The sequence below is a fragment of the Natator depressus genome, chromosome 2 (assembly GCF_965152275.1).
Source record: "Natator depressus isolate rNatDep1 chromosome 2, rNatDep2.hap1, whole genome shotgun sequence".
NCBI lineage: Eukaryota > Metazoa > Chordata > Testudines > Cheloniidae > Natator > Natator depressus.
In genome coordinates this window covers 129384642-129406922 of record NC_134235.1, presented here as the reverse complement: position 1 = coordinate 129406922, position 22281 = coordinate 129384642, and the positions used below count along the sequence as shown (strand labels likewise).

At 40.8% G+C, this 22281-nt stretch overlaps 1 protein-coding gene across 8 annotated transcripts in view; it reads right to left on the bottom strand.

The window, feature by feature from the left end:
* Nucleotides 1-9994: 9994 nt before the first annotated feature.
* CDH18 (cadherin 18) overlaps nucleotides 9995-22281 on the bottom strand; it is an 845073-nt gene continuing 832786 nt past the window's right edge. For all 8 annotated transcript variants that reach the window (XM_074944996.1, XM_074945002.1, XM_074945001.1 and 5 more), the window contains 2 exons: nucleotides 15201-15452; nucleotides 9995-13212 (listed from right to left, as the gene is read on the bottom strand). In XM_074944996.1, coding sequence (XP_074801097.1) covers nucleotides 12722-13212; nucleotides 15201-15452 — 743 coding nt within the window. In that variant the 3' untranslated portion in view covers nucleotides 9995-12721. The remainder of the gene's footprint in view (nucleotides 13213-15200; nucleotides 15453-22281) is intronic.

Below are 22281 nucleotides of genomic sequence, written 5' to 3'. Positions count from 1 at the left end.
AACTGGGGACAATTTTACCTTCTAATAATGGTATGGTGCTCACTTGCCTCAAAGGATGTTATACTCCTGCAACTGAGGACAGAACAGGACCTATTAGCCAAGATTATCAAAAATGACTAATGATTTTGGGTGTCTCCCTTATTTCAACTGGAGACACTTGTAAGGGGCCTGATTTTTCATAAAGTGCTGAGCACCCATCCTCTGAAAATGGGGCCCCTTTAAGATATCTGAAGTTGGGCACCCTAAGCTCTCGGCAATGAAAATCACTAGTTACTTTTGAAAATTTAGGCCACTATCATGTCAACCAAATTCATCTCTAATTGCTCAGACTCTTACCATATCAAACAAGGGGCTCAGCTTGGCACCATCTTTTCTTCCTAGCCTTCTAGGGCCTGCCATATAATGATTTTCTCTGAACGAATGCATGCAAATGGATCTTCATTATGTTTACAAGCATTTTCCCTATGCAAGAAGTTAGGCTAAAACAGTTCAGATTAATTTTTCAGGACATCCTTTTTCTCTTTAAAAGAATAAACTGTACATCTTCCTCCACTTCTTGAACACATTACTTGATTCTATTTGTTAAATTCTGGGTCCTAAAGGTCTTTCATTGGTGATTACAGGAATCTAATATGTATGCAGCCTGGTCTTGAATATTTCTATTCATTAGAGTTAACTAACTAATATTTTGTATCATCTTGGGGCACAATCCTGCAAGGTACCAAGCACTCTGGCCCTGTTCCAGCAAAGTCCTTAAGTACATGCTTAACTTTAAACCCATGAGTAAGTGCTTTGCTGGATCAAGGACAGAGTGCTCAGAATTTTGCAGGATCAAGCCTTTACAGTGATTCTGTTCTAGATTGCAATAATTTTGTTACATAATTGTTCCTTAGATAGCTCCTCTTCTGCTTTCTCTTTAAATGTAAAGTGCATGTGTGTATGTGATATGTTACAAAACACAAACCTTTTCCCCCTTGATTTTGGCTCCTAGGGTCCCATCCAATTCCCACTGAAGTAAATGGGAGACTCATCAACTTCAGTAACCTTTGGATCAAGCCTTTAAGACTTGATTCAAACTCCATTAAAGTAAATTAAAAGACTCCTTGACTTCAGTGGGGCACTATATCGGGTCCTAGATTACATTTTCTATCCATTTGACACACAACCACTTTGGTGAGACTAAAGAGAAGTGAGCCATTTGATACCAGTTGGTGGTGGTCTTTGATACAGAAAATGTGTTCCCTAGAGACAGGACTGAGACACCATCTTATTTTATATAGGCCACTGGGTAGGTATCAAATGTTAATGACTTTTGAATGCTACTGACAAAGCTAGATTTATGTTGGTGACCTACATTCTCAAGGCTATGAACATTTCCCAGAACAGGCAACTGGTATTATGTCTTAAGATGTCACCTCCTTGCTGCAATGTATCTCTTCAGTCTTTATAATTTCTAACCACTTATTTCTAGGCTCTCTGTGGTATGTGTTTCAGTAAGAACACATTCTTTTGAAGTTTATGGCATATGAAATAATGGCAGTTATATAGCAACTTTCATCCTAGTTGCTCTTAACAAATATTGAGGCAAACATTTTTAAACCTGGAGACCTAAAGGTAGGTTCCTAACTCAATATTTAGGCATCTAATTCTAAATGGCCCCATTTTTAACAGTGCTCATTCCCACAAATCCCATGGAAGACTCTGGCTGCAATCCGTTTATTAGTCTACTTGTATTTCATATATATTTAAATATGGATTTAAGATCTTAATTTTAAGCACTCAGTTTTGAACATTTGGGGCCAAATTAATTAAGCATCAGAAAAATGTTATGGAAACCTAAGTAGGTTAAGCCACTTGCTCAAGATCAGACACTGAGTTAATGGCAAGAGCTGGGACTAGAGTGAAGCTGGGAAAGTTTTTTTGGATGACTTTTTTATTTGACAGAAAATGCAGTTTTGGTGAACCCAAAAATATTTGCAAATTTGACATGAATTGTTTTGGCCATTCACAGTATGGCCAGAAGACAAAGAGGATGGTTTCCCTCCCTCCCCCCTAGCCTCCAGACCATTGGCTCGAGTACTCAACGGGAGGTGGGAGATCCAGGTTCATGTCCGCACTCGGAAACAGACCTGACATGGCCTTTTTTTGATTCTCAAAAAATTCTCATTTTTTTTCAGATTTGGTCCAACCTGAATTGAAATATTTGTTCAATATTTTGGAACTGTGACCAACCAGAAAAATCAGTGATTCATCTAGATCTAGAATACAGTCCTGGATTCCTGACTCACCATCTCTTAATCAAACTATTAGATGGACCATTTCTATGTCACTGCCCATCGTTTCATCTTTTATTGTGCTAATCTCAATAAGTGGATCTGTATTGATGTTACTCCATTGACTTCAAAGGGGTTGTACCAGCTCAGTATTCATGAACTAGTTAGTTCATGACCACAACTCCCAGGTGTCCTCCACTTTTTAATATAATCTCTCTTGGAATCAGATCTCTGATGGACATTTCCTCTTTGTGTCCTTTTCAACTTTTGAGTGTTTTGAAGGTATCCTTTATCATTTTTAAAATATATGTACCAAGGACTTTTGCTTCAGTACACATTTTCCTTTGTAAATAACTGGAAAGTTGAAGTCGCCCAAAAGCACCAAGACACTTAATCTAACCATTGGTCCCTTTTCCCTTAGCAATTATTCATCCTTCTCTTCCCTTGGATTGTTCCTCTAACAAAACTTTGACTATAAAATATCGTTAATTACTCTTTGTTATCATTCATATTGTTACTTTCCATATGACACCCTCTCTCAATTTCATGTATGCTGTCAGCTCACTGAGGCAGAGAATCTCACTTTGTGTTTGTACACCATCTAACATATTGGGGTCCTGACCCTCAGTGGATCCCTGGGATGCTATTGCAATATAAACAAATCATTGTGAAAATATTTTGATTACAACACAACTGTCCTCTCTTCTGCCCATTCCTGTTGTTGAAGAGTGGAAAGAGGAAGTGTACTGGGAGATGAGGTAGCCTGCACATTTAAATGTGGTCTCTGATTATTCTGATGTGGTAGAGATGTTGGAGTATGAATAAGAACATCAACTCAACTCCCATCACCTACCCCTCAAATCAGTGTCACAGTACAAGAAAAACTAAAGAAGACAGCCACCACAACTATGTACTGTTAATGGTAGCATGTTATAGGAAAGAAAAATGGGAGAAAATAGGTATCTGTACCATTGTCATGTGCAATATCTCTAAAAGAAAAAAAATGTCATTCGGGTGGGGGTTTTATTTTAAAGAGAAGCAGAGAGAAAGATTGATCTGCTTTAAGAAAAAAGAATCATATAAATATAATGCCACATGAAAATCATATGAGCAGAGGGCAGCAGTTCCAGTCTGGACTCAGTTCCAGCAATGCGGTAGGGGCTGAGTGAGGAGAAGAATTATGTGGAGTTGGGAAACACACTGACATCATTTGAAAAGAACACACACATCTGTAGGGCCAAGTCTAATATGCTGTAGGAGTCTCAAAATGCTTCAAGAAATAGGATTCTGAGATTGTGCCCACAGTGAGATTGCCAAGGAGGCTAGCATCAACTGTGGGAATATTTTCTGGGATGGAACTGGAGTGAGATCACCAGCTCATGTCACATAAACCACTAATCATGAGATGGTAACAACATTTGGTCACCATTCATATTGTTCAAATTTGAACGGGTGACCCAGAAGTGAAATGCTCACTTTCCATTACCAGGCCTCTGATCCATCTCCATCTCACCTTTAAAGGAGATGGAAGGGATGGAATACAGATCAGCAGACATCCTCTGTTGAATGGCACACTACCTCTGTCCACACAATAGTCAAGGAGGTGGATTGACCGTCAGATGTCACAAGCTACTGTATGTAGAAGAAACCTTTTAAATTATATCAAAGTATGGTGGAAAACATATTGCAAACAAGCAAAACCTTTTCACTTATGGAGTGTGAGAGTTTTCATTTCCCTAGCCAGAAATAGCCAACTGCAGCCTCTACTTGGCCATCACAGGTACATAAAACCCTGCAAGACAGAGTGACCAGGTTCTTCAGCACATTTAAAGTGGAACATTTGACCTGACCACCTTATAGGTCACCTGGTGTTCTTTCCTTTTAAAAATACCTGGACAAGTGGCTGCTGGAGTTCAAATCCACACAGCTGCCCAGCATCACAGCTGCACCCTGAATGTGCCACTTTGACATAACCATTTAACTGATATAACCATGGTGAATGGGATGTAGGAGCTGTATGTCAAAGCTATCCAACACTTTATCTCCACAGGTAATATGATAAATCTGGTGTATGCCTTGAAGGGTAAGCAATCTATTTATTCATGTTCCATGCTTTGTATGCTGCCTCCCTTCTCCTGGCTTTTCACACAAGTTGAGTGAAATGTTTGCAATGAGCTCATGCAGAACTCACCTAGTTTCATGTTCTGTTACAAATGGAGACCTCAGGCCAGATTCATCAGATGCTTTGGTGAATATATCTTCTGAGTGATGCCCCATCCAAATTCCAGTGAACCTGGCCAGATGTATGGTTTGTGTTGACACAAAACCAGCTGAAAACTGGCATGTTCCCAACAGTATACATACGCCAATTAAGACCTACAACTCAAAACCATAGCTATACATTATGGCGCATGCCACTTTTACATATCTTAACAATCAAAAACAACTTATAATTCTAACCAGAGGAGTTTAAAAATGCCACAAATGACCAAGGGAAATGATTTTACATGTGCACTACAGTTTTGTTTTCCCCCCTGCAGGGTACAATCCTATGCATATGGTTGGGGCCAGGCGGGGGGGGGGGGAGTAGCTAGACATTTTCCAAAATGCATATGCAACATTATCATGCATAAATCCTGCATTTGTGCACACAAATGGGAATTTCTATGTGTACACTCAGTCACTGTAAGCACAAAGATATAGAGTATTCATAAAGGTCGGCATTAGATGTTATCATTTGCTAGAGCAGTTCAAATAAGTAATTAATAATAATGGTCAGCCACTATTTGAAAATTTAGTGTTTTTCTGCTTCAACACCTGTGAGCTTATGATTGTATTTCTATCCTGGAATTTGTTCTAATTATGCATGATAGACCATAGATCCAAATAAATCAGATTTGAACCAATCTATTGCTAGGTTAACTACAATAAATATTTCCCTTGCAGTTGCCGTCAATTGATCAGACCACGCTTGATTTATCATTTACAATGGATCCGATTTTTTAAATTATTTAGGTTCCTAAAGAGGCAGATAGGCTTCTATTGGGATCTTCAAAAGTACTTGGTACCCATCTGTGCTGAAGCGGGACTGTTTCCTCTGAATAGTGTGGAGGTGCCTCAGTTTCCCCTATGAAGTTCTTGAGTATCTAGGTGGTGGGATAAGGGTGTATGATCATTGCAGAGCCCTAGAGGGCAGGTGTGTGCAGGGGTCTGGACACAGAGAATGGCCGACACCCTGTTTCCTGGCAACTGATGGCCTGGGCCCTTCCCCCCTGCAAGGTGAGAGCTAAAGGGTTGGAGAACAAAGGAATCAGGTGACCTCCTGGCCCGGGAAAGGGACAAAACCCAGAAGAGGAGGGGCTGGAGGCAGTTTCAGTTTGGGGCTGGCTGGGGACATGGCATGAAGTGCAGATGTAGTTGTCTGGCTCACTGCCCCCCAAAATGGACCCAGCTGAGGGGTCCTATTCTCTGCACCTGCAAGCTCTGTGTTAGACCATGTTCCTGTCGTCTAATAAACCTTCTGTTTTACTGGCTGGCTGAGAGTCCCGTCTGACTGCGGAGTTGGGGGGCAGGAGCCAGACAACTACGTCTGCACTTCACGCTTCGTCCCTTGGATGAAAGCACTCTCTATAAACTACTATTCTTTCACAAAACTAGAGTCTCAAGGAACGCAGGAGTCCCGGAGGGCGGGGGTGGGCAACAACCCCCTCGTGAGGTGAGGAGGGAACCCGTTGTTAAGATTTTGGCAGATCATCACTGGGTTCATCCCTAACTGCATACAAATGATTTATATTCCAACCAGCACAGGGGAAATAGAACCAAGTTGGGGAAACCCTAAAATTAAAATATAATAAGTGGGGTGGGCCTACAAATTGGCTGTGCCGAGAAGGAAGGATACAGAGGATATTAAACATTAAAGAGGGTCTAAGGTATCCCTAAATGTTTTTTTAAAAAATGATCAGTTTCTCCCTTAAACTTCCTTTCTAGATCCAGGCCTAAAATATCTGTATCTTACAACTGGATGGTACCTTGTCCCCAAAAGCCATTCTTACAATTTTTCTGAAGGCATCTATGAGAATTGTCTAAAGCAAGGCAGCTTGTCACCATAACAGCCAATAATGAATTCATTTGGGAAAGAATGATTGCTGCACATGCATATACACATACATGTGCCTAAGAGTGGCTATGCGTATTCTTGCCTTTATTTTCTTCCACATCAGTAATAAGCAACCATAATAACCCCTGCTGTGACCATGGATCCATGTATGTGCAATTCACTGTTTTAATCACTTTGATCATTTATATATATTTGTGAATGGTTCACAAATGGTTTCACAAATTATTATATTTTGGTCATTGATTCATCTAAGAAGCCCTGGTTCCATTTCAGGACAATGGTGATTTGGGTGGAGTACTTTCATGAGTATAAATAATGACCTGTTTAGCAGTTATAATACTGCTGTTGTGAAATATCTCTTGGCATTTCTTGCTCCTTTCCTATTTGCAGCATGTTCTTTGAGACAGTGAATCAACTGAATGGACATATGGAGATTTAAAATCCTATTTAAAGTTACTATAGCATTGCTGACATACATCGACCTCACTAATACTGTTAAAGCATATCCTATTTTTAAATGTGAAGTGCCTTTAAATGGTTATATTTCATCAGCGCGTACAATATATGGGGTTACATGCAAATATCCCACTGTGTTTCAGGAGTGATGAGGAATGCAATAACCCATCACCATGGCAAACGGCATAGTTTATTTGAAAAATACGAATAAAAGATTTGATCCCTTTTGTTTATTCAAAGAAAAATGTAACAATCTCTAATGGTAACACTTGCTTAAGGAGGTATTTGTAACCTAATTCAATATAATATTATACTTTTGACATTTCTCTTTTGTTAAAAAAATATATATATATATATTTGGTGACTTTGGAAAAGTAAGAATATCCTAATACTTGCAATGCTGCTTTTAATGTTCCTCAGAATGCATTGTGCTCTTTTATATGAATGGCAAGTACAAGATCCCGAGTACACTGCAATCCCAAAACAATTACCTTATGCAGCACAATTTGCTATTCTCCTCTAGATTTTTAAAGTTTCCTTCATTATTCTTTCGTATGACAGTGTATAGAGGAGTTTACAGGACACAGTTAACTCCAATGTGGTTGACATTAAAATTTTGTAAAATGAGGTTTTACAAAGCCTAAAACCAACAGAAACATTGCATTTTTTAAAAAGTACCAATAGAAATAGTTGTTACAGCAATGAGTATAACCCTGCGGAATTTGCAATTCAAACATAGCAGCAACTTCAAATCTGAAAGCAAAATGGATTACAATGATTGACATGTTCCAAGCTGAAAGCAAGGCTAAAAATAAACAAAGTACATTAGAGAGTGGAAACTATTTTGGACTTTTAATTGCTTTTTTTTCAGTTTAAAACATCCAAGGTGTTAATAGTAGCACTGATAAAGAAATTGATCTGTTGCCAAATCCAACAACAATATGCAGGGTTGGAGTTAGACTCGCTGGAGCCAAGGGCAGAAACTAAGGAGTGGGCTCCAACTATGCTCAAGTTGAAGCTCAAGCCCTGCTGCCCAGGGCTGAAGCCTGAACCACTTGCTGTTGCCGCTCACCCCTACCCTGCAAACTTTCGTCCCCACCCCCTGAAGAGGCATTCCCCACACTTTCAAAACCTCTGCTTCAATGTGATTTCCCCCTCCCCTCCCCACCCCACCACACTTTTAGGGATTAAATTATTGTAATACTCGCATTACATTTACCCACAGTAACTCTGTAGAGATGATGTAACTTAGCTTCGTGAGGCCCCCTGTAGTGTGGGGCTCTGGGCAATTGCCCTGTTTCCTACCCCCTAATACCAGCCATGCCAATGTGTCTGTGATAATCTTTCCATTGACTTCAATAGGCAATGGATAAAGCTCTGTGATTTTTAACCTGGCAGGGCACTTTTAGATTCTATTCTTTCCCCCTGTATGTGCGCTGATCATTTTCCCAGATTATAAACCATGCTTACAACATGCTGAGTGCCCTCACCCAGCACCCTGCAAACAAAAAGACCTGTTTGAATTAATATGATTAATTGGTTGGGTGTAAATATCAGACAGCTTTTGCAGAAATAATTAGAAAGCCTTAAGTAACCCCTGTAATATGGCACTTAACTATTATTATAGCCATATAGCTTTATTCTGATTCGGGATCATCCAGCTTTAGTAAAAGTTGAGCACATTCCAGTGCTTAAACTGGCAGAGCTGCAATAGAATTAATGTTTGGGCTCAGAGTAAATTGTTTAAAAACATGACTAATACAAGAGATCCAAGAAAGATTTAAGCGATGTCTGTAGAATCAGACTCAACCACAACTAGAAAAGATTTTAACACAATATTTTCACTCTATGTAACCTTTGCTTAAATCAGTAGTGTGACAAAATGATCATGGCTTCTATGACACACAGAGTTAGCTTTTTCTTTCAGTTTAATCATGTTAACACAGAAAGCATCAAGTATAGTTGTAGTTTGTTCCTGGGACAAGAAAATCAAGGGTAAAATGGAAAGGTAACAAGGGGAAATCTGGCAAACCTATTTGATCTCCACCTTGAGATCCTTCTCTGTGTCTCTGAAGATTTGGTATTCTGCTCTTTGTCATGCAAACAACACAGCACTGTGATGTTTATTTGAGTAAACGACAGTAAGCATAGCATGCAGACTTATAATGATATAAAAGCACATTTGGAGATCATAGTTGCTAGGAGATATGAAACAACGCACAGAAGCATCAGTGAAGCCGAGTCTCAATAACCCCACAGCAGAATTTGCACTTTAAACACCTCAGAATTCCACACATCCTGTGGACAGTATATGTGTAGCATAGCAGCAACGGTACATGGAACATTACAAATGGTCAAACAGGGATTTCTCGTCTTCTGAAAGGTGACCCCCTACTCTCAGTGTCAGAATATGAGCATTAGGAAAGTCCATCTGCCTGTGTCACTACGCTTCACTTTTATTTGGCTTTAAACCTTCATGTAGCGATGACGCAATTCATACAAAAGTATCCTATCAAATATTACACAACTCAAACGGCAAGTCATTTCTCCTCTTTGGGGGCAGAGGGGAAGGTTTTTGCAGATTAAACTTCCCTAGATTCCATGTCTCAAACCTGTAATATAATAATGAAGCAGATGTAATATAAAATATTAGGGAACATGGGTACTATAGCTTTTGAAAGCTTTTGTCTTAGAGTGGTTTCCTTACCCTAGCACTCTGTTGGTGCTATACAAATAATACAGATGGTGGCATAAACTGATCGTCATTTACATCGGGAAGAAATGCCTCCATATCATTTATTGCACCACTGAATAAATTATGGCTTCAGTTCAGCTACGCACGTAAGCATGTGCTCCATGGGCACAGCATGTGCTTAACCCCCACTGAAATCACTTTATATTAAGCACATATTTCAGTATTGTCCTGAACAGGGATGTCAGCTTGAAGAAGATCCTATGAAGGCTTCTCTTCTGAGACATCCTGCACTGGGCACAAATTGAGACAGGATGCCGGACTAAATAGACCCAGGGCCGGCTCTAGGCACCAGCAAACCAAGCACGTGCTTGGGCCGCACTTTTCAAGGGGCGGCATTCAGCCCCTCTCTCCCCTTTTTTTGCTTCGGCGGCACTCGGACCCCCCCCCTTTTTTTTTTGCTTTGGTGGCACTCCGCTTGGGGCGGCAAAAAACCTAGAGCCAGCCCTGAATCGCCCTCACATTGCAACTAAAGTAGACCAATTTTTTTTCAAATCGCATTGAAATTTTGAATTTCAAAATAAAAAAAAAAAGATACAGAAAATTTGCTCTTGTAATTTTTTTCCACTTTTCCTCCCAAACAGATCTTATTACAACTGCTGTGCTTTTATATACTCCTGTTGTGTTCAAATTCATTTTAGCACATCAACATTTTAAAAAAAATATTACTTGCGCTTGGGGGTAGGAGGTGATGAGAAAGTGGCTAACAGAAGCTTGTGAGAAGTGCTGTGGCAAATAGCTTAAAGGAGTTTTCAATGTTTGTCTCAAAGTGTCAAGGTGAGTGAGGTAATATCTTTTATCGGGCCAACTTCCGTTGGTGAGAGAGACAAGCTGTCAAACTGACACAGAGCTCTTCATCAGTTCTCTTTCAAAATGTGTGAGCTTCCTGCCCATTTGCCCAGTAGGCCTTGTAAACTTGAAAGCACTCTTCAATAATGTCATGAGGGGCTGGCAAAAAAAATTCAAGAAATCGAAAGTAATGTTAAGTGTGAGCTGATGATTAGGGTCCAATCTGTGTCTGGCCCTTGTTCAGGTGTGTTGTGGGGAAGGAGGGTCCTAAGGAGCCTTCTAATTGCCTTATGTGGCTCATGTAAAGGCCATATACAACGGAGGTCCTTGCTTGGTGGGAAAGTCTAGAAGTGGTCCTTGCTTGGTGGGAAAGTCTAGAAGTGCTTCCGTCTCTACTCACCAGGGGGCATACAGCAGCCCAAAGGCGCAGGGAAGGGTGGGAAGAAGGTGGGATTATGGTTTTTCCACCCCTCCACAACTACCTGCAGAACAGGACTGTTGTAGAGTAGCATAGCAGCAGCCAGTCTTCCCCTGTGCAATAGGGAGCTTGGGACGGGGTACCAGAATGGGGTGGGAAGCGGTGGTGCAGAAGCAGGGTCTCAGGGGAAGAGGCGGTGCAGGGCCAGGGGCTTGGCGGAAGGGGCAGTGTGCGGGCGGGGGCTTGGGGAAGAGGGGTGGTGCAAGGGCGGTGCAGGGGGCAGCGTGGCATAGGGGGCGGGCCCACATTTCGGGTGTCTGTGGCCCCCCACTTTTAGGGCGCTTCCGCCACTCCTATCTTGGGGAGGAATTCCATCTTTTTGAGCTCCACCAGGGTCTATGCAGCTCCACACTGCTCCTAGCTCTGGGCTGTACCTTAAAGGTTGTTAATCATGATCATGGTCCTTTTATAGTCTGAGTGTGAGAAAGATGAAGAGCAGAAGAAACTTACTTTAAAAACACTAGCCATCAAAAAACTGTGGGAGGTTGGATTAAGTGTTAAAATGCTGAGAAAGCAAATTCCACAATGATAAACAATTAGAAATTGAATATCTTGATTTACTCAACTTACATGTACCCCAGTAATGGCACTTCTACATTACAATTTTTTTCCACCTCCACTGATTTTAATAGATTTGTGTACCCGCCAGATTTTACATTAGTCAAAAACTTTGCTGTGCTTGGAGGGAGATACTTCTAAGATCCTTCAGCATTTTGGGCAATAATAATTAATGTAACTATCATTAAAAAAAACACAGGAACATTGTCTTAAACTCCTTGCTGTCTCAGTTTCCACATTCAGATAACATCATACCAGCAGGTCTATTTTTCTTTTGGTAACACATGCAAAATAAACATGGCATAGGAGAGCCCTCGCATCACAAATTGACCATTGGAGCCCCGGACAGAGAGGAATGTAAGCCTAGTTAGCTTCATTCACTGACCCCCAAGGATGCACAGTGACCCAAACTACTGCATAGGTTAAAATGTACTGTGCGGTTCTTTTTATTGAGAAAGCCTATGTCTCATCTGCTTCACTGCATAGAGAATATTTTATACCATTCCATTTAGATGAACAAGGTCCCCGTGGAAAGGTTAAAAAAAAAAAAAGAAACAGAGAATGGAAGCAACAGCTTCTACACCACTCAATATCAGTGCAGGTCTTGTGACTATGGGCTGCATGCATATTTGTGCAGGCAGCCAGTTACCCCCATCTCCACTGGTTTGTTATCAAGGAATAGACTGAGGGAGGGCACAATGAAACTACATACCTGCACTGCAGCCTGATGTTTCAATAAGATTCAATGTGTTACTAATAGGGGCCCACCAAAGGGCCATTTGAGTGGATAATTCCAATGTATCCCTTCTGTAAAGGAATGGATTGCTGGCATTTATCAAAGCAGTAACGATCCCCATTGGTTATCTCAGTTTGGGATCCCAAGCCTAGTGCAGAGCTAGAAATGCAATGTCATAACTACCTGCCTAAGCTCTCCAGTGAACAATCCTCACCACAGGCACCACCATAGACTTACTGTTTTTCTGGCATGTTTAAATATATTGCAATAAAAATGTCATTGCTTCATTTATTTTAGGTATTGTTATGGATATGGTATCACAGACTTTATTTAGCAATTAAAAAATATACACAAAGGACAATTGTTTCTTTTTTTCTGTATTTTTCAAAATTTGATTTTCTTCCAGTTGAAGAACCCAGTTTCAAATATGAAAAGGGCACTTGTTTCTACAGTAACTGTGTACAACTTGCTCAGTTCCAAGTACTGTATTCATTTATTGTTACCGCTGCTGTGGTTCTCTCCAGTTTGGGAACTAAAACACTTCTTGTTCCAGGAATGGTAACTAAGTTGTTCTTTCTGATTCTATTTCTCCATAGAGTTCAGCTAGCTTCTTAAACTCTGGTCCCCAGTCACCAAGATAATTATAATCCTGGTCAGAGTGTGTAGTGGCTGAATCCAGAGAGCTGATAGATCCGGCTTCTGATCTATGACCCTCATATGCATATGTTTGTATGGAGTCATAGGGAGGCACACTGGGATCGAGATCTGCCTCTGCCAATCTTTGTCTAATAAATTCATGAACATCTATACTGTTCAGACTTGAAGAAGGCTGGTGCCTAGGTGCGTGCTTCACGTCAGGACGCACATCCCTCCGATACTTCAGCTCCTCAGCAGCTGATGGGTTCCGCAGGGCTGTGATGTCAAATGCTTCAGTGTCCTCCTCTCCACCACCCTCATCATCATACGTGACAATGTTTTCCCGAACATCCTCCTCGGAAATGATCAGGGGCTCCTTTTTGCTGCGTCTTAATGTAATGAAAAGGACCACAATTGCTAAAGAGAAAATTGCAGGTATTAGGTTAGGTTTACAGGCATTACATATGAAATAAGCAATATATCTCTTACATGGGTCACAAATACGAAATCCCAAATAAAAACGGATCAGACACTTGCGGACTGCTTTTTGGATTCTTGCATTATGATGTTGGGCTTCAACGGAGTTATGATTAACTCAGCTGTACGTTTGTATACCCCATGGCCAATATTTTCAAACCTGGATGCCTAAATTTGGGCATCAAAGAACAGATTTGCAGCTGAAATGGAGCTGGTGTCCAACTGAGCTGTGCCAATTTACATCTGCTGAAAATCCAGCCACTAAAATCCACCATAGGCAACTAAATAAGGGCATCCTACTTTTCAGAGGTGCAGAACACCTGCAGCTTGCGCTGACTTCACTGGAAATTGTGGCTACTCAGGACTGGTAACATCAGGCCACTTTTGTTAATACCAAGCTTTAGTTACAACCCTACTCCTCCCCATGTCCCTCAACAGCTCCACTACTCAACACATACATTTCAAATTTCCATTTCCCATTATGGACCCTTGTAACATTCAGATTGCCTGAACTTGCACTGTGTGTTCCTGTGTGTCATAAAACTGAGCACACATAATGTAAAACACTGGAAGAATATGTAATACACATAAACTAGAGGTTTTGTGAGTACAGCTAAAGTTTACCTCCCATGCACAGCCCATTGGTGGAAAAACAATCCATTGTTACCTCCACTATCAATAAGGCCCCGATTCTGCAAGTTGTCATATGCAGACAGTCTGCTGTACCCATGTGGAGTCCCACTTAAATCAGTGGGGCTCCCTGTTGGCACAGCAGCCTGCCAGAATATAGCAAGCAGTGCCTATAATGACTAAGAGGGAAACTTCCAATGGCACAAAGGGCAGTTGGGTGTCCAACCCTGATTAATTATCAATGAGATTGGGGTGCCTAATTCCTGCTTTGAAAATCTTCACCTAATATACAAAAGATGAGATTTTTCAACACTGCATAAGGGATCTGGATGCCCAATTCCTAATAAAATTAATAATCAATTAGCTATCAACTTAAAATCGTCAAGGTTTTGTGTTTTCCTTTTGGAAAAAACAATAACAAAATGCTCTTTCATTTCCATGTCCATGTATTTGCACATATTGTGACTGAAATGTTGATAACATAACTCCAGTGCGTTTCTGTACATTTTAAAGTTATACTCTAAAACCCAGGAAATGGCTGAGATAAGCTGTGGCGAAAGGAATCAGTAGAAAGAGCACAGGCTTTCAAGATAAATTCATTGATTTAAGGGATGTACGTGGGTCACAAGACAAATCCCATTGTTTCAAACATTCTCTGTTAGAATGCATAAAAACACATGGATAGTACAATGATGTTTATGTATAACATGCTGTATCTCTGCCAAATGAGAATATTAAGTAATGGGTAAATTAAAATTGGTCTAGGAAAATAGAGAAAATGCATATCCAAGGATATTTATCTAATGGAATCATTTTATCATTGAATATGTCCCCTGCCCCTCTTGATTATGTTGTGCACTGATATCAGCTCATCTCACAGAGGTAATTAGAAAGTGGCTTTTGTACAGTATTAATAGTGCTTCTTACAGAGTAATGCAATTCAAAACTCTTTTCCTCATCTCTCTTCCTTATCATTTTTCCAGCTGTTCTAGTGATGATCCTTGAGTCAATGGCTTTCTGAAATCTTTTCAAATTACCTGGGAAGATCTACAATGCTAATTACTCTGACCTTTGGACATTTTTTTCTACAGGATGCCAGTTTTTCACCAGTATGCTTTACAGGCATTTTTCCTATTAATTTTAGCAAAACCTATCTATAAAACCACAGCTTTATATTTCCAATTACCTCTTTTCACAAGTTATCCCTGATTCAAAAACGCATGATAGTAAAAGCCGCTACTGCCACGTTCTGAAGGCTAATGAAAGGATATCAGTATTTAACCAAGAGAGTGGCTTACCCAGAAGAATGATGACACAGAGCAGAATTGCAATTAAGGCTCCTGTGCTCAAACCGGCTGAAGAAAGGAAAGCTTCGGCATGGCAGGTCCGAACGCGCCCATCTCTCTCACATGCACAGACCCTGATTGTAAGGGTGCTGCTGCTGCTGAGAGAAGGGATTCCACTATCAGAAATCAAAATCGGGAGGTAGTAGACATCTTGAGTAGTTCGACTGAATCTCCTCCGTCTGGTCAGGATACTGGCTGTGTTATCTATAATCACAAAAAGCAGGACACCATGGCTTAATGAAGAATAATTATGATTTATTGTTTCTGTCATGCCCAAGGGTGTGAGAGACACCTCAACAAACAGACAGTCCCTGCCTCAAAGGGCTTACATTCTACAATTTAAACATGGCAGGACAAAGGTGTGTGACAGAGGAAAACAATAGGGGGGAGTGTGGTGGGATTAGGCAGGGTTACATAAATATCATGTGCCAGCTTTGCTAGTTCACTTCTTGGTGACTTAATTTACTTTGATAAAGTTTTTGGGTCTCATTCTCACTTAAGGACACTTTGTACCATCTGGGTAGTGTAAAGGGACCTGAAAGGGGGTGTGTATGTAACTTACATCCACTTAAAGTCCCATTTTCCACTACCACAGTTGTGTAAAAGTTCTTTAGAATAAACGAGAATAAGGCCCTTCAATTTAACTGACTGTGTTTCTTATAGGCTTCACAGCAGAAGTGAGTTATCAGGAGAGATCTGAGCGAGGAGAAGAGGGTGGCCAAAAAGCACCAGCTGTTGACATTCAAGGTGGAGGTGAGAGTTGACAGAGTGAGCTAGGGTAGGGGGCATGGGAAGTTAGAAGGTGGCACTCAGCTAAAGGGAGGGAACAGGCAAATGGATTCGAGTCATAGCAGAACAAAAAAGAGGGGAGAGGAAGTTCATGTTGAATTTCATTACTTAAAAGTTACTCAGGTCCAGCTGGCATGCTCTGCAGTTAATAATACTAAGGGGTTATTTTAATTTTACATTTATATGATAGTAGCACCCAGAGGCCCTCATTAGGATCAGGACCCCATTGTGCTAGGTCAGGGATTGGCAACCTTTGGCACGCTCCCACCAGCTGCGGTTCGCCACTGCAGGCCAATGGGGGCTGCGGGAAGCGGCGTGGGCCGAGGGATGTACTGGCCGCCGCTTCCCGCAGCCCCCATGGGCCTGGAGCGGTGAACTGTGGCCGGTGGGAGTTGCGATTGGCCAAACCTGTAGACGCTGCAGGTAAACAAAGCAGCCCGGCCTGCCAGCAGATTTCCCTGACAGGCCGCGTGCCAAAGGTTGCCAATCCCAGTGCCAGGGGTTGTGCAAACACATAAAAAGACATTGTTCCTACTCCAAACAGCATGCAATCTTCTAAGAAGTCAAGTGGAAGAGGGAATTGATACATTTTTATATACATATACACATCTACAGAAGTATTTTTTAGTTATTATAAACAAGAGTCACTTATCCCCATCAACATGGTACCAAATCCATCCTTAACTGGTTGATTTCTTAAAGACATTGTGAGCAGAGATGAATCCTGAGGAGCAATATGAAAGAGGAGGGTAGTGGCCATACAGATCAGTTCAGGGAGTGTTGCGACATTTTCAAGAGAAACTTGTAAGTGAGCTGATGAGTCTGGTATCACTGGCAGAGCCGAGGAGATGGGTCATCGTGTATGTGGATACATATGATCATGGAGATGTATCTCTGTAAGAGTGGAGTGATTAAGGGCAGGGAGGAGAAAACAGTGGGATGATTTTGTAATATTACTGGGAGTCAACAGATGATACTGTTACATAGATAGCCTCACAAGCTTTGTTTAACCAACACTACAGGCAGGAAGATCTTGCACACACGTGTGTTGGGGCAGTTCTTTTTTGGAAGTGGCTTTCACATCACTATTAAAGTCTGCTCACTGCCTGACTCTTTCTGATTGGAATATTTTTGTTTAGGTGTTGAGCTGCTGCGTACAGGACATACTGAAGCAAACATATATATATGGTTTCAGAAGCTCAGTGAGTGCTGAAGAATGCTAAGAAAGAACAACTGACCAAGATTATGGTGTGCTGAAGTCCATCCAGTTAGGATGAACTGAGGAAAGTATGAATTTTTCCTGAGGAATGGAGGAAATTGAAGCAGGAAAGAGCATACATATTGTTAAGAGTCCTGTTAAAGGGCCTGAACAGCTAGGTTGGCTTAGTGATGCTTCAAGACTCTGCTAACAATGCTTTGGGAAAGGGGCACACCAAGAGAACTAGGTAGATGTCACTGAAAAAGGGATACAGGTGCAGGAATATAGATAGAATGGCATGTTCCAGACCACATGGCTAGTTGTTTTCCATGGTGGGGAGGGGTCATGAGTATTGCTAGGTTGGGTAGCTATTACTTACTTGGTTTTGATTCAATAAGCCAGCCCTTTCTCTATCAAGCTCTTTGTGCCAGCATTTTAAACATTGATCTCATCTGTCTCTCTATCCTAACATTTCACCCATGCCTGCAGCAAGATCTATGTACGTATGTGACCCCCATCACCATGGGACTGGAATACTTGGCAATCATTAATGGATTTCATTCTCAACACCCTGTGAGGTAGATATTATCCCATTTTTACATGTGGGTAACTGAGGCAAAGGGTAGATTAATTGACATACCCAAGATCACACAGGAAGTCTGTGACTGAGCCAGGAACTGAATGTGTTTCCCAAGTCCCAGTCCAGTGGCCTGTTCACTGTGCTTATTGGTGCTTTCTTGGATGACTTAGCTGAACACATTTATCTTTGTCTCCATTTCCACTGGTTGCAATATATAAAACTGCCTCTTAAGTCTCCTTCCGCACTTAAAGGTCAAGGTGCCACTTTTGTGGGTTTTGCTCTGAGGCAGGCTGGCTGCCCAGCAGACTTCCTCCCACTCTTTTGGTGGTATGATGCCTGCCTGCTTTGTTGCCCACAAATCCATGATCAGGCCCCATGTATAAACACACAAATAGATGATTCTTTTGAAGTCATTAACACGCACTGACAGTATGTTCCTACAAAACAGCCTGAGAGTGGGGAGATAATATTTATAATGATACAATCTATCCCCTCTGTTATTGAGGTGCTAGGGTGTTGCACATTTAAAATAAAATGAATGAAAACCACTCAGCAATAATTAAAAGGTTGTCAAATAGTCTGCAAGAAAACCCCAACAGAAGTACTACACAAGAAACACAGCGAATCTGTATAGCTGCTTTTGATTTTGTGACACAGACCTTATTCCAAAATACACCTAAAAGTGTATGCAATACAAAAAGATTTGTTTTAAGACATCTCCAAATAAGCTGATAAAATTTTAGTTTTTACCATGCATTGTCTGGGGAGGTAGCCTTAATGAGACTGTGCAGGTATGACATTTTATTAAAAAAAATCAAGATCCCTCCACTAATATTCACTGTTTCACCATTAAAGTACATGCTATTTCCACCTTATTTTGCAGTGCCCCTCATTTTGTGTTACAATTGTGTCACTTGATTGAAAAGATCAAATTAAATGTCACTGGGATTCAGATTACATTTATTATATTCAGAGACCTCTTCCCCAGAGCTGGGCGAGTACTGGCCTGCGGATTCTATTCACAGACTGTGCCATGGAAAGAGGTTCGTTGAGTTCACAGGTCCACAGGTTTTACAGGCCTCTGCCAATTTAATTTAAAAAGAATTGGAAGATTCGTAAGGCTTATTTGACAAGAGGTTGGAAGAGCTTGTTCTTTGATACCTGTATGACATTTTACATTTACGAAAATGTTTTTCACAAACAATTTCAGTTCTTTTATTCTAGCATACGGATGGGGCGATGGGCTATCATGATGCTGAATTAGCTACAGAAGACCATAATATTGACCTTGCCACTCATTAAACAGTGGGGGGCTGTTGTCTGGCTTGTTGGAAAAGAAGTGTGCCCCCTTTAAGGGCTAGAAAGCCAAGAAGTGACTTCTGACTGCAGCAGCAGACTGGGGCAGCATGGAGTCTCTGATCTGTCATCCACAGGTGACCATAAGAGAGGGGAGACTATACAGATTCATGCTGGTGCAGAAAAAGCCTTCTTTTACCTGGACCAGTGGAACAGCACCCATCCTACCACCCATGAAAGTGGTAAAATACCAGGTTTTGTCAGGTTCTGCTGTGGGCATTGCACTAGTTGCTCCTTTCTCGGGGCAGAGGAAAAGGGGCTTGGAAGAAATTTTTCCCTCGCCACCAGATTGGCAAAGGCAAAGTGTTTTTGTATTGTTTTTTCCTTCCTTACAGCAGGTTCAGGAGGGCTTAGTTGGGCGAACATGAGAGAGGAATTAGACTATGATGTCGCAACTCATTATGTAAATGTGGTGTGGCTGTCCAGTGCAAGTATGCCTTAGGGAAGGGATACAATGATCAGACAAAATGGATTGGTAAAGGAGGTATGCTTTAAAGGAGCAGAAACAGAGATATGGACTGAATTCCCATTGACTTCAGTTCCCAAAATTGCCACTGACTTCAGTGGGGCCAGGACTTTACACATTGTCATTGTTCATCTAATAACTCAGCCCATATCTGGGATAATTCAGGTTAACTTGTTCTGACCTTGACACCAAGAACAAGATCCTTAGTAATTTTCATACCCCAAAGTACAATGTTATACAATAATGTTTTCTTTAATATGGCAAAATTCCCATTGCCTTCAATGAGGCCAGGATTTCACTCCATGTGTTTTTGTAGTGCAAATCTGCAAACCACTCCAAGAGCTAGATTTGCAATATGTGAAGGAGGATCATTGCACAAAAGAGCCAACAAATTTGACATTTTAAGAACATATATCTTCCAGAATGCAATGTCAGGCTTAAAAATCCAACTGAATTGCATTCTATCAACCAGAATTCTAACGAAACAGCAGAACCAAAATGTAGGCAAATACTTTAATTTGCAACATGACTTTTTAAAAAGTGCCATATCCTGACTGGCACTGGGCTCCTGGAATTGCACTGAAGTCAATGGGAGTTGCAGGTACTCAGCACATCTCAGCAATTTTATAACAGAATGGTCAACACTAGGGATGGTTTGATTTCAAGTTGCAAGAAAAATGCGGTGAGAAAACACCACCACAAAGTTATCTAGACAATATAATAAAGTAAAAATATCAAGAATACATTTAAGGGCTAAAGCTTGTAGTGCAATTCCATTTTCGTGACAAGTAACACCATATCCATCAACTGAGCATCAACAGTTGCATCAGTCATGAGGCTCATCCCAATACAAGTTATCCTCTCATCTTCTACAGCTAATCAAACATGTAGTAGCAAGTGCTATTAAGAATACTGATGATGGCCCTTTACTTCTTTTTGACGATTTATTATTTTTCTGTTGTGATGGTGTCTACAGGCCCCAACATATAAGCTCAGTTACTCTGTGTAAATTTAGACAGAGTAAGAAGTTCCTACAGTATTTGCCCATGTAAATCTGCCTGGGATGACATCCAAAAGAGGCCCAGTCTTTAAATCTGGGTAGGAAAGCATAACCTCCTCCTTTCTTCCCCTGACATAAATCTAACCTAGAGTGAGTGATCCAATGATGCATCTAAAACAGCAGTGACAAAAATGCAGTCTGTTAAGAAAAAAAGCCAAACACATCAGAGACCTAATACGAGAGCAAAAAGTGAACCATCCTGAGCAGAAAGGGTTTAAAGTCACACAAAAAACATGAGCAGCAACCAAGCAATGATGAAAGAATTTAAGCATGGAAGCTTATTGGCAAAGCTGTGAAGGAAAGAACATTGAAACATGAGGTCTGATATGAAATAAGGCAGCAGATAACTGCAGACGGGGAAATCCAAACTGAAAAAGCACAAAGATGTCAAAAGAAAAAAAAATAGGCAAGGTTGCGAGAAGATGAAATAAAAAAGTCATGGACGAAATTGGCAGACGTAACACTAGAGTGAAGAAATCTTGAAAGAATGAAGTTTAACCCCACCCCCCCAAATGAGAAGCTGACATTTTTATACTGTATAAAATAAATTAGTAAACACCAAAGAGTTGGAAGAATGCAATGCAACAACATTTTTCACAGCTTTGCATTTTTAACTCTTTTTAAAAAAGATAGTAACCATCAAAAGGCATGGGTTTAAACACAAAAGCAGTTAGAACCAAGGTCTCTAATTTAGAAATGCCCTTGATCATGGTCATTTTGGTACTTTATATTCTTTCTAAAAGTACTTACGGCATGGAATAAGTAGACAAAACCCTAGCTGGAATGTGTCTAAGATCTCTATAATAGTAAGCAAAATTAGAGCCATGTGTACAAAAATAAATATTTTTTTCTCCCAGTGGAGGTTTCCAGATATAAATACAAGCAAAGGAGGTTGTAGGTATGTGTTGCGGTGGTGGAATAGAAGGTCCAGGGGTATCAGCATGTTCATATATTCTAATGTTCATTATTACTATGGGGGAAACCTTGATAAAGGTAATACCTAGCTGTTATACAGTGCTTTTCTACGGTGGATCTCAAAGTGCTTTACAGAGGAGATCAGTATCTTTACTCCATGTTGGGAAACTGAGCACAGGAAGGTGAAGTGACTTGCCCAAACTCACCCAGCAGGTCAGTGATAGTAGCAGAGCTGGTGTTCAGCATCTCAGTCTAGTGACTAAATATGAATAAAGTGAATAAATGTACAAAAGTTCAGCCGAACATTTGCTCAATGACTTTTCTTCCTATGCTTTTTATATTTACACTGGGTAACTTTTCTGAGGGAGGAAGAGAAGTTGGAGAAGCCATTGAGAGGGAAACTATGGACTGTGCAACTTATAAGTGGAAAAACTTAACATGAAACAAAAAATCCCACAAATGTAGAAGGCCAAAGACAGTGGGGTACAAAGAAAGATGCTAATGATCCCTTTAAGGGTTATGGGGGAAATAACATAGAGAGTTTCTTCTGACAAAGGAAAAGAGACAGAGGCAGATAGGTAAGACGGCAGATATACTGGAACAGAAGCAGTAACATTAGGATGATGAAAACAGTACAGGTTGGTTCACCAGGCCAGAAGTGAACCAGCC